At 40.8% G+C, this 13,667-nt stretch overlaps 1 protein-coding gene across 1 annotated transcript in view; it reads right to left on the minus strand.

Annotated features, from left to right (window-relative positions):
• LOC107526361 (ubiquitin-conjugating enzyme E2 E2) overlaps positions 1-13,480 on the minus strand; it is a 213,024-nt gene extending 199,544 nt beyond the window's left edge. The window contains exons 1-2 of the mRNA XM_087824921.1: positions 13,371-13,480; positions 7,789-7,972 (exon numbers count right to left, since the gene is read on the minus strand). Coding sequence (XP_087681047.1) covers positions 7,789-7,964 — 176 coding nt within the window. The 5' untranslated portion in view covers positions 7,965-7,972; positions 13,371-13,480. The remainder of the gene's footprint in view (positions 1-7,788; positions 7,973-13,370) is intronic.
• Between the last annotated feature and the right edge of the window lie 187 nt (positions 13,481-13,667).

Consider the following 13,667-nt stretch of genomic DNA (forward strand, 5'->3'; position numbering starts at 1 on the left):
ATTTAGAGTTCTACAGAAAACTAACAGGACTAAACCCAGAGACAGCTAAAAAGAGTTTGCTTCAAGGGAATAAAATTGGGATAGGAGGGTGTCTGGACAGAAAACTGTTGCTTTCCATTAAAAAATGTCTCTGTAATGTTTAATTTGTTACCAGAAACATGAATAACTTTTACAAATTGTTTTTAAACTAAGAGGAACAAAAGAACAGGCATTCAAAAGAGCATGTCAAAGAAAACTATTTGTAACAAAAAGAACTTCTTTGGGAATTTTCTAATAACTCATCTTGTTTTATGCTTACACTGTCCATTTTGGTTTAAAAAAATTGATATATCATAATTTTCTGACATAGAATTCTATTATGGAACTTGAACCCCTCCAGACTCTATAATTCCAAATCTAATTATTCAATACAATAAGCAATTTACTGATAAATTTGACAACTTTGAGCAATGAGTCAATATATTATACCTAAAAATGGTTGTATTTCTCTTGACAAAAAAGAGATTATACTAAGAATTGCTATTTAAATGGTTGCAAGATGGCCTGCTGTTTTCAATAACAGCAATTCAATTCTATCTCAAGAGTTGTGATCATGGTATATACTAAGTTTCTCAGTCTTGACATATGGGGTAAAGGAAGGTAGCTATTTCAGGCACTGTCCCTTAGGGTGCGGAAAAACGAAAAAGTATCAATAATTCACTTACAGTGTACCTTGCACATGATGATCTTAGACTATTAAAAGTGAATTAAATAAATCTCACAGAATTCTCTAAGTATTACTGGTTTGTGAGTCCCCATTTAAAAGATAAGGAAACTAAGGTTAGCTATTATGAGCTACTAAGATGAAAGACAATTATTTTGCTAAATCAAACAAACAAAAAGACCTCTCTCTTATCAGAACTTTTAAGACAAAATTACTTCTTTAGACACAAATCAACTACTAGACAACTGCCTAAATTTCCAATTTCCACCTGGCAGTGCCACTTTTATGGTTATTATGATACAGAATTCGGCAACTGTACATAGTTTCTGAAAAAAGTCAGAAGCAAAACACAGACTAAATTTCAGTGTCTGAGACCTTACCTAAAACCTTAATTGTTCCAGGAATGGTAAGAGTACTACTGCCTGTGACTGTCACTGCTAAAAAGAAAGGGGGGTGGTGGCGGGGGAATAACAATCTTGATTCATTGAGATTTAATTGAAGAATATGGTAACATTATACAAAATGGAGACATATAAAGCACTCATTTTTAACATCAACATATTGGATTAATAGTTCAGAGAAATGAAGCAGTGTATATGTAGTGACATGTTTAAAAACACACAGGTATTTAAGGTTAAAGAAAATTCAGTAACTTACTCAGAGCCAAGTAGAACATGACTATATGAACATGGGGATTTTTACATGGGGGTTTTCTTGGCAGTTACTTTAAAAAACAAAACAAACACACCCTTTATCCCACCTAGATGACTTTCTATATTCCGCTACGGGCTGCATTCCTCAGTCACTTGAGAACCCCTATACTAACCAATTGAATCAACTGGTCAAAGCTTCCAAAATGAACTTATTCTCAAGAAAAAAACATCATTCAACTGATTACTAAAAATTTTTAAATCTCACTATATCCTCTGAATTAACCTAGGAAGCATAGAGCCATTACAAATAATAAGCTTAGAGTTTAATTCTGAAAGGTGGCACAGTAGACACCTCCCATTATCCACAGGGGATACTGTTCAAGACCCCCAGTGGATGCATGAACCTCAGATAGTACAGAATTATAGGTACTAAGTTTTTTCCTATACCTATGTACCTATGATAAAGTTTAATTTATAAATTAGGCAATTTCATAGGTAGATTAGTTCTTACCATAGATCTTAACCTCAACAAATGATTTTTTTAATCTTAATTTATCTCTATTGTTGAAAGTATTTTTTCCCCCCAACTGACCACCTGCACCTTGCTCCCACCCCCTCCCCAGGCCTTCACCCCATTGTTCACCGTGTCCATGGGTTATGTCTATATGTATATAACTTCTTTGGTTAATCTCTTCCCACCCTCCAATCCCATTCCCTCTTTGTTCTGAAATATGATCATCGGTGCATGCGTCAATGTCTCTGGATCTATTTAGTCTGTCAGATTCTTCTGTTTATTAGCTTCTTCTTAAAGAAGACCCTTCAACATTTCCTGTAGTGCTGGTTTGGTGGTGATGAACTCCTTTAGCTTTTTCTTATCTATGAAGCTCTTTATCTGACCTTCAGTTCTAAATGACAGCTTTGCTGGGTAGAGCAATCTTGGTTGCAGTTCCATGTTTTTCATCACTTTGAACATTTCTTGCCAGTCCCTTCTGGCCTGAAAAGTTTCTGTTGAGAAATCAGCTGACAGTCGTATGGGTGCTCCCTTGTAGGTAATTAACTGCTTTTCTCTTGCTGCTTTTAAGATTCTCTCTTTGTCTTTAACCTTTGGCATTTTAATTATGATGTGTCTTGCTCTTTGGGTTCCTCTTGTTTGGGACCCTCTGTGCTTCCTGGACTTGTAAGTCGATTTCTTTCCCCAGGTAGGGTACGTTTTCTGTAATTATTTTTTTCAAATAGGTTTTCAATTTCTCGGTCTCTTTCTTCCCCTTCTGGCACCCCAATAATACGAATGTTGGGCCTCTTGAAGTTGTTCCAGAGGTTCCTTATACTATCTTCATATTTCTGGATTCTTTTTTCTTTTTGCTCTTCTGGTTGGGTGTTTTTTGTTTCCTCATGTTCCAAATTGCTGATTTGATTCTCAGCGTCCTCTACTCTACTGTTGATTCCATGTAAATTATTCATTTCAGTTCCTGTACCCTTCAAATTGGTACTTTACTATGTCATCGATGTTCTCAGTTATTTTCATAATACTCTTACTAATATGGTTGAGGATCCTTATAAACAAAATTCTGAACTCTGTATCTGTTAGCTTGCTTGGATCTATTTCATTTAGTTCCTCTTCTAGAGATTTCTTCTGTTCTTTCCTTTGTGACATGTTTTTTTGCCTCTGCATTTTGGCTGCTTCCTGGTGTTTGTTTCTATGTATTAGGTAGAGCTGCTATGTCTCCTGGAATTTGTAGAGTAGCTTTGTGTAGTAGGCGTCCTGTAGGGTCCAGTGGCTGAGCTTCCTCAGTCACCCGAGTGGGCCTTCTAGGTGCTTCCCTGTGTGGGCTGTGTGCACTGCCCTGTTGTAGTTAAGCCTTGGTCACTGTTGGCGTCACTGGGAGGAACTGACCCCCAGGCCAATTGGCTGCAACTACAGCCAAAGAGCTGCTGTGCTGGAGATACCCCTATGGAGCAGGATTTACTTCAGTGGAGCTTTGATGTTCACCAAGTGTGCCCCTTGAGTGTGTCACTCGTGGATGTGGTAGGGTTGTAATCCAGCATGGTCGAGTCTGACCACCAGATGCACTGTCTCTGGGGACTCCTGGGAGGTGCAAAGTCAGCCTCTGCCAGTGCCTTGCCCAGGGCCACCCAGCATGAGCTACACAGCAAACTGTAGTTGGCTGCTACTTGTGCTGGGCCTGGCCTTGTCCAGGAAAGGCCAAGCTATGAACCAATGCAGGCTGCCGCTAGTGCCAGGCCTGGGGCCACTTATCAAGCCCTATGCGGCATGATGTTGCTTGTTTGAGAGATTTTAGGAAAGTCCTAAGCATGAGGCTCCAGAGGCCACTTGGCTAGAAAAGCTACTAGAAATGGCCTGGATGAGCCTGAAGGTGGGGAGGGGCAGGGCCTCCGGGAATCACAGGGTGGGGCCAAAGGTGTGAGTCAGGTGCTGGCGATTCAAATATGGCTCCTGCCTGCCAGCTGTGTGCAGGGAGGGCTGGCCAAAGGAGAAACGGCCTCTGCCAGCTCTTCTGCCTAGAAGAAAGGTGCCCCTCCACCTCTCACCCCAATTTCAGGTAGGTTAGTTCCTCCCCAAGTGTCCCAGGTTCCTTTCAAGCTGCTGCCCAGTGCTGGGGCTCAGAGGGAGCGCGTCTAAGTGAGTCCGTGTGTGGGCCCTTTAAGAGGAGCGGCCTGGGGCTCCGGCAAACTCCATGTCCCTCAGCGATAGTCCCCACTGGGTTTCACAGCCCGGGGTGTGGGGACGTCTCTTCCCAGCCCTGGAGCCCTGGGATGGGGGCCTGATGTGGGGCTGGGACCCCTCACTCCTCCAGGAAAACCCCACCACCAAGATGTCCCTCCTGGGTTTAACCCATGGCACCGGGTGGCCGAGTCTCTGCGATTCAGCCCCAACCCCCCCGTATCTCTGCCCCTCCTACTGCTCTAGGTGCTTCTTCAGTTCCCTGGTTGTAGGGCTTCTGTTCAGCCAGATTTCAAGAGGTTCTGAACAATGGTTGTTCTGTATTTTAGTTGTAATTCTGATGTGATGCGGGAGGCGGTAGGTGCAGCTGCTACTTACGCTGCCATCTTGTTTCTTCTCCCAGCAAATGATTTTTTCAACTGCAGTTCAAAAATTCATGTATAACTTTTAACTCCTGCAAAACTTAACTACCCTCCCTTGGTAATCACAGGGGATTGGTTCTGGACCACCTCTCATATATTAAAATGTGTGCATGCTAACGTCCCCATATAAAATGCTGTAGTCCCTATATAAAATGGCATAGATCAATGGATACAATTGGCCTTCCACATCTGAGACTCCCAACTGTGGAACAAAAACAGTACAAGTATTTACTGAAGGGGAAAAAATCCACATATAAGTGGACTCCTAGGAATGATATTTGGTTTTAGAGTCTAAATTTTAGTTCGGCTGAAAGGTGGATTCTACTGTATCCAGTGTGAATTTTGTTTATTTTCCACATGAGGATGAAGTAGTATTCTTTATAGTTAATCTTTTGTAATTATTGTATTTTCTTGATTCTAAATATACATTTAAAACTTTTTAATGTTTATGAATCAGGGTGCATCTTACATTTGATGTGCATGATCATTTGAGAGTGTCTTAAAAATCAATGGTCTCTTAGAATCACAGATATGTAGTACAGCTGACCCTTGAACAGCATGGGTTTGAATTGCATGAGTCCACTTATACGTGGATTTTTTCTTCAACAAATACCTAGACTGTTTTAGTCCAACAAAATCACAATGTCTACTCTGAACAAAGTTAATATGGAGTAAATGTGACTTAAAATTCATATTTATAGACGTGTCAACACATGAAAGCAGCAGTACAATTGATTCAAGAAAGAGCTCAAAAGATATTTTATGGAATTAGTCACGTCAAAATCTGTCACTGCAGCCCTGGCTGGTTTGGCTCAGTGGCTAGTGTGGCCCACAAACTGAAGGGTCGCAGTTGTTTGATTCCCGGTCAAGGGCACGCCACCTCAGTTGCAGGCTCAATCCCCTGCCCGGTCAGGGAGCATGCCAGAGGCAACCAATTGGTGTGTCTCTCTCACATCTATGTATCTCTCTCCCCACCCTTCCACTCTCTCTGAAAAGCAATGGAAAAAATATCCTCAGGTGAGGACTGAAAAAATAAAATAAAAATAAAACAAATGGTAGGGAGGGGGCGGGAGAGGGGTGGAGGTGGTCAATAAGGGGAAAAGAGGGGACGTCTGTAATACTTTCAACAATAAAGATAAAATTAAAAATTAAAAATATTTTTTAAGTGGTAAATGACTAAGTCACTGTCACCAAACCACCCAAAGACTACTTACAGGAAGGTCATGAGTCACAATTTGAAATTACAGATTCACAAGAATAAATCTGTCAATGGAGGGATTCTTTTGGCCAAGAAGCAACTCAAAAAATACTCTGCCCTGGCAGGGTGGCTCAGTTGGTTGGAACATCATCCCATGCACCAAAAGGTTGCGGTTCGATTCCAGGTCAGGTTTTGGTTTCGGTCCCCTGTTGGGGAGCATATGGGAGGCAATCAATCTATGTTTGATCTGTTTCTCTCTCACATGGATATTTCTCTCTCTAAAATCAATAAACATATCCTCTTACTTTCACCAATGCAATAATACCAATTTCTATTAGGTGACAATCAGGCACACACGCCATCTCAAAATTAGGTTTTAACCCCTATTTAAAGGTGAGGGAGAAAAACTAGGTTTCAATATATAATCTACACTTTGTACACAATAATAAAATGAAGTGTAAGATCCACGTACTTGAAAACTCTCGCGTCATCTTCACTTCACACATCATACAGTTTACTCTTTCTGAAGGAGAAGGTGGCATCTGATACTTCATCCAAGAAGTATTTTGAGGTATTTTATGGCGATGCTGCCAGTCAAGGGAAAAGGCAGGGCCTCATGAACATAGACAAGAGTCTTTGCTAACTCAGGGGAGCAGAGCACAGACCTGGCTTCTGCCAAATCCTACAGATCCTACATCCCGTGGACCTGTCCAGTCCATCCTCTCCCTTTTCTGACGAACTGCAGAGGCCCTGTAAAGACCCTCACTATCAGAAGCTGAGGACTGAATTAGTGTTTCCTCATTTCATAGGACCACAATCAGTACTTGAATATCTCTGATCCATCCACCTCTAAACTCCTTTCCTTCATCTAACTGTCATATTTTCTCCATCCCCACCTTTCTAATTCATCCTAATTCCATCCCCCATTTCCCAGCAGCAGGTCATTTTGTGTTGTGGCCAAGAAGCAGAGGGGTAGGGTTAGCCAACTGAAGCTTGCTGGACTTGTGGTGTGATAGCAAAAATAAACTGAACCCTTTCCCCCACACTAGCAAGTTCCAGTATAGAGGTTTAAAGGTTTAAAGTTCAAGGCTGACTTTCACACAACTCCTTCAACAGAAGAAAAGAATCAGCAACATACTTATGGGAAGGAGAAACTGACTACCCTAGTCCCTGGAATGCTGACCACTCAACATCACTCCAACAGCTCTCCCTAAAAAGTCACGTCTCACCAGACGGCCTGAGAAGCTTCTTCCCAATTCTGAGGACTGACTAGGTCAGAGGGAAACAAGGTCTACTAGACCATAATGGTTTTTGATCTTTGGGAAAGGAGTTCCCCCTAATCCACACTCTCCAATAAAATGTGAAGAAGCCATCATTCAGCATTCAGACAATTTTTAGACTGCTTAAAATTTACAGACTGCTTTTACATATATTTCCTTTTTAATATAAAGAGCTATTAAAACAAAACAAGAATATTAAATTACAGGATTAAGACTCTACTAAATTTAATTCTCCTTTAAACTATTTTCCAAGAGATATTCAATAAAATGACAATATTAAAGCAGATTCCATCTGCTGAATCCAATGACATGCCAATGATCATAAGCAACTGATGTGGCAATAGAGGATCCTTCAAATATCTAACTTCCAGATATATCTATTTTCTAGAGAAAAAAGAAAATCTGTACCAAGACTGACCCACTGCCTAACATAATGAAACCAAGACGCATTTGTTGTAAACTCTGGCATTTCTCACTTTACTAAAAGGGAGTAATAGAAAATATACAATCATTCAGTATTACTAAACAGAATAAGATATTTATGGTCAAGTAACTATAAATCAAATCATCACACTTCAACATTCATTTTCCTCTATATGTTCACCTACATAAATACACACAAACACACTACGGATGTGTATTTTATTAATGTGCCATGCTGTTTAAATGACTTTAAATACCAAAAAGTTCATATTGCCTACAACTAAAAGCATGTAAAAGAAATAATCTTGAAGAAAAATCCATGAACTTCATGGGCCACCCCCCCACCCCCACCAAAAAAATGCAACAGACAGAACTTAAGACAATAAATTGATACTAAAAATAAAAAGGTTACAATAACTAAGGTACCTTTTAGCACTAGTTGACAATTTAGCAGCTGTTTTGCTGGATATTTTTCCCTCCTTTTTCTTGGGCTGAACTTGTTCTCTTTCTGGTTCTTGCTGAACACTTTCACGTTGGTCTCCATCAGAACTTCCTCCACTAGTGCTTGGACTGTCATCAACTCTTTGTGCCTCAGTGGACATTTTAGATCCTAGTTTAAAGAAGAAAAAAGCATTTATTCAGTTGTGGGAGGACTATTAACAAGGTGCCTCAAAAATAGACAGGAAATGAGCCTCAAAGTAGAACAAGTAAGGCTAATATAAAATGAATAAATTGGTCATTTACAAAACAGCTTCGGGAATTAACAAAACTTTTCTTTCATCCATTCAAAATGTACTAAGAAATGAAAACATGTAAAATATATGCACAAAATATTCACAGCAACATTATTCAGAGAACCAAAAAGGGGAAACAACTCAAATGTCTATTAACTGATGAATAAACCAAATGTGGTGCATCCGCACAATAAATACTATTCAGCCCTATAAAGGAATGAAGAACACTACCCACATGCTACAACATGGATGAACTTTGAAAACACTATGCTAAGCAAAAGAAGCCAGTCACAAAGGACCATAAACTGTATGATTCCATTTATATGAATGTCCAGAATAAGCAAATCCACACACAGAAAAGTTGGTGAGTGGTTGCCAGGGGCTAAGAGTGAGGGAAGAATGGGGAAGAATTAACAGGTACAAAGTTTCCTTTTGGGGCGGTGAAAGTGTGCCAAAATTAGATAATGGTGATGTACAACTATACATACTCTATAAACCACTGAGTTATAAATTTTAAAAGGGTGAATTTTATAGTATGTGAATTACAATCAATACAGCTGTTACAAAAAAATAAAAATGAGGGCCCACTCTCCACTAGGCTCTGTGCTAGGCCCTTTGGTCCCACAAGCATGAGAAATTTGATCTAGTGGGTAAGCCAACTTGCTAAATGCTAACAGGTTAGTAAAAATCAGCTACAGGAACAGAAAAATGAGGGACACTTTTCCATCCACATACAATGAACACATGCTCAGGACTGGGCTAAGGTTAAAATCCTCTCAACTAATCGATTATTTTCAGTAACCTTTGTGGTAACAGAAGAACAGAGGCCTGCATGATTCTAAATAAAAACTGAACTGTATGATGGTGTCAGCATTGATCCAGCAATATACCAGGCAACCATGTTTCACAAGAGATGGAGATTTGTATTGAGACACTGAAGGATTCTTCCCTCCTCCCATAGTCTGAAATATCCCTCAAGGCTTTCAGATTCCCTTTGCTCTGAGTTCATGCTCCCCAAGCAGCTCTGATTGCCAACTCAATTTCCTCAATACCTTGATACATAGGTACCTGTTATAAGCTAGATAGCAGACATAAAAAATTGTACTAAGTGAAAAGGGATTTCCCCTCTCATCTGTCATTCTATCATAATCAATTGCTGAATTTGAGTACTAAAATACATCCCTTAAGACCCAACTAGCTTAGAGTGTACTGACAAACCCAAAACCAAACTGACAAAGCTGATGTCTAGACTCTAAAGGGCCTTATGTTCACCATGTTACTGTCACTTAATAACCACTTTGAGCACAGTATAGCTACCATCTCAGCCACCTCTTCTTTACAAAAACTGAAATACATAGCTATAAGAAGTGACATTAACAAGACAAAATATACCATTATAAATCACAGATAAGTGGAACAAATTCCTTTTGAAAAAGATACTATATTTCTCTTAATCAAGTTAGGACTTGAAATAAACTAATTTGATACGATCAAGAATTATTATTAATAGGTAAAAGAAAGCTACCTCAAATAAAGCACTGTTTTTTATTATTATAACCAGTCCAAATGTATAGCTAGTTGACAATGATGAAAATTCATCATCGCCAAAGGTTCAAACTTGTAGCTTGCTCTATCAAGGGATTTTGCACATAGCCCTTTAATGAACTGAAATTTTCATGGTTAAAAAAAACAAAAACAAAAAGCATTGTAAGAGAATGAAAAATTCAGGAAGCACAGAGAGGTGAAGAGTCAAAAGAAAATACTAATGCCTTCAACAAGATATCACACAAATACACCACCACCCCTCTCAACTCCAACAGCTCCCTTCCCCCCAAGCCAAACAAAAATAGTTCTGTCCAAGCAGCTCTAAAACACACTGACAGGGAAATCTGACTGCTTTTCTACCTATTCTGTAAATAAATGGAGAGCATCAGTCTCCACAGCTGTGACATCTTTTATGAGCACTAAAGTCACTTAATAGAATACTGAAATTTTCTATCAGTATGTTTCACATCTAGCTCTAACAGTCCTAACGTATTTCTTGCTTTTTTCCTCATTTTTATTTCATTTTAATTCTCATCCTTGGACTCAAGATTTTTTTCAGCTTACTTCTTTCAGTTAAAATATATCAGAAGTTTAAAACTTTATAAGTATGTACATAAGAGTATTTAGATAGAACAGACGTGCATGAGAGTGAGAAAGAGAACAATTATCAGAAAAAGGCCCTAGGATATAACAAAATGCTGCCGGCAATATTTTAAGAAATGTGGAGTGAGAAATCATTTTTTACATCTTAAACCAGAAGCAATCCATTACGTGATAAATACATGGAAACCTAAATGAAATAAAATTATTTGTTACTAAAGCTGGAGCTTCAGTATAATAAACTAAGTCTAGAGTTTCAGTTGTATATTTCATTAATTATAAAGCTACACATTCTTCTTAATATTCCTATTTATGTGCATTTACATACTACCCAACAATGCCATGAGTATGTAATTACTTAAAAGACTATTCAGTGATATAATTAATCTGAACTATAAACTGAAACCCAAATTTCATAAACTGCTCCAGAACAGCAGAGAACTATTAAAAATACTATTTAAAGTACCCAAAAAGATGTGTATAATTTCTATAGTTTCACAATAAAGAAAAAAATTCCTTTCATTTTTGACCTGAGATACTTGTTTCATCCAAATCATAACCTAGGGACAGTAAATTCATCGGAGGCCACTAATAGCCAATGCAGAACCTTTTAGAAACAAAGTTTTCAAATCTTTTTCAAATATCAAGAGTAAGGCAAATTTCTGCTGGTTTTGTTTTTTGAATGACTAATTACAGAAAAAAGCATGGAAAGATTATTGCACTATTCAAGTGGCAACTACTTTTTATGGAGAAAAAATAGTCTATAAGCATTTTAATTAGTTATAGGTATAAAGTTGGTGTTTTTCTGAAGTACAAATGAATAAAAATTCGTGAATTAAAACTCTTTTGCCCTGGCGGGGTAACTCAGTTGGTTAAGGTGGCCTCCTGATACACCAAGGTTTCAGGTTCGGTACTGGGTCAGGACACATACAAGAATCAATCAATGAATGCATAAATAAATGGAACAACAAATCGATGTTTCTCTCTCTCTCTAAAAAATCAATTAATAAATAAAATTTAAAAACAACACTTTAAATGCTACCTTCTAAAGCATCATTTAAAAATTATCTTTAAGATTAATTCCTAAATAGCTAATTTGATCCAATCATCTAATCTAGAGGGAAGATAAATTTAAATCCTAGGATTATAAACAGAGCTACTAATCAATGACAGTTCTGAAGATATTAAGATATTTCAATTTATATTTTTACTTTGGACTCAATGTAAAACTTGGTTTCTAAACATAAAATAGTAAGGTAGACTTTCTTCAAACGTGATAAATTAAGAGTTTAGATATTGTTCCTTCTTCAACACACAAATTACTTCAACCTGTATTAGCTATGTACTTTCTGTTGGAATTACAGTCCTGGAAATTAGCAACATATAGTAAATGAAACTCACATTTTCCATAAAAATGAAATAATTTGGTTATAAATATTACTGATAACATAAAAGCAACTATACTCACTCCATAAATCTGATTACTGTTCAGATAAACCTTATAACTGTATCTCATGGTATAAAACTGCAAATGCAAGTGTTCTTTGGAGCTTTTACAACAGGAAAACGCTTAATTCTGAGATCTGATTTCCCTCTATTTGTCTTCCTACTCACATTTCTAAACTTTTCTAAAATGTAAAATAATTTATATTATATGCACATCTAGCAATTTCTACTTTTAACTTAAGTGTAAAGATATTTACACAGAAAGTAACTGTGGAACACCCGATTTTTTGAGAAAGGTGCTATGTTCCAGGGAAGACAGAATAGGGTATGACATTATATGAAAACCCTCCATCAAGAGCATCTGCCCATATAACCAAGGAGCATCCAAACTGTCTGAGTAAACACAAATATTTTGATTCCGAGGTCCAGATTGAATTATCACATATTCAAAAACACTTTTTAAAGAATCAGGAATTAAAAAAAAAAAATTTAAGGTAACCCGTGGCACTTCCTTTTGTACTTTTAAATAAAAATATCCGAGTAGACTCTAAGGTATACACAATACGAAACGATGAATCTTGAAAAACATGCAAATAGGTCTAACAGCCACCGAGCACAGGATGATGTCTTTCTAAAGCGGCCTTAATTTCCTTAAGGGAAGATGGATTGGACATTTCTGGTTGGTTGTAAAGGGGGGGGGGGGTAAGCCGCAAGAAGCTACGCTTTATCTTCATTAGAAATGGTAAAGGGCAAAAGGATCAAAACATGATGAGAGAAGAGAGGGGGAGAAGTGGAGGTGGAGGGGGGGGGCGGGGGAATCCAGTTTCAAACCAGGCCAGTGGGGGCTGCAGAGAAGAGACCAGCGAGAAAAAAATGGGCTTCGGCTCCAAAGTGTGACAAGCGCTAGGCTTCACAAAAGACCAGTACAACACACACTCCACGCCAGGGCACACACAAACACCCCCCCCAAGGTCTTCCCCGGGCGGGCCACGGGGGTGCGGCGGCGGCGGCACTCGCCAGGAGGGACACCATGTGCAGCAATTATGCAATTAGGGAAAACAGCAAAAGATCAAGCCGGGCACTTTCCACTGTGACATTTATCCGGTACTTTTGCAAAGACTTAGTTCCAGGATGCGGCTGGGAGAGGGAAGGGGCTGGAAGGGTGGAGAGGGAAGGGGCTGGGAGGGTGGCGAAGGATGGGGAACTGAGCACAGAAGACGGTAAAAGATGGGCAGGGAGGGGAGAGGCAGGAGGGGGTGGATGGGAAGGAGGGGGAGGGGTGGAAAGGGCGAGAAACCGGGGCAGGAGGCTCGAGGGAGGGGGCGCTGAGAATGGGGCACGCGGGGGAGCGGGGAGGAAAGGAACTAGGGCGCGAGCGGTGTAAGCGGAGACGTGCGACGTGGAGGGGACGTGGGGGTCGCTCGCGAAAGGGAGGACGCCCGAGGGTGGGGCGGGGGACACCGACCCGGCCCGGGCGAATACCTGAGGGAGGGGCGTCCGCGCAGGTCGCGGGCTCGAGCCCAAGAGCGGGGAGAGCGGGCTGCGGAGGCGGGGAGAAGGAGGACAGGGGAGGCCCCGAGTACTGGGTGTCCCCGCAGACCGTCTAGTCACCGAAAGCCGGACCACGCACCGGACCGCCCGGCCACGCCTGTCCCCGCCGCGCTCGCGCCCGCCCGGACTCACCCTCAGCGCCGCCGCCGCCGCCCCCGGCCGTTCCAGCTCCGGCTCCCGAGGCTGCTGCCCGCGGCTGCTGCTCTGGTCGCCCCTGAGTCCTGGAAAGTGAAGCCACCGCCTCCGAGAGCCGCTGCCTCCGCCCGGCCGTCCGCGCGCGCGCCCGCGAGTGCGCGCGCCCGCGCGCCTGCCCGGGAGAGACCGCGAGAGCGCGAGCCCCACGTCGGCCGCGCCGCGCCGCGCGCCTCGCGGCCCCCCCGCTCCGCCAACTCCGCTCCGCCCCTCCTCCTCCGGGCGCGCGGCCGCGAG

This window comes from Miniopterus natalensis, chromosome 15, assembly GCF_054644295.1.
Source record: "Miniopterus natalensis isolate mMinNat1 chromosome 15, mMinNat1.hap1, whole genome shotgun sequence".
Classification (NCBI taxonomy): Eukaryota; Metazoa; Chordata; class Mammalia; order Chiroptera; family Miniopteridae; genus Miniopterus; species Miniopterus natalensis.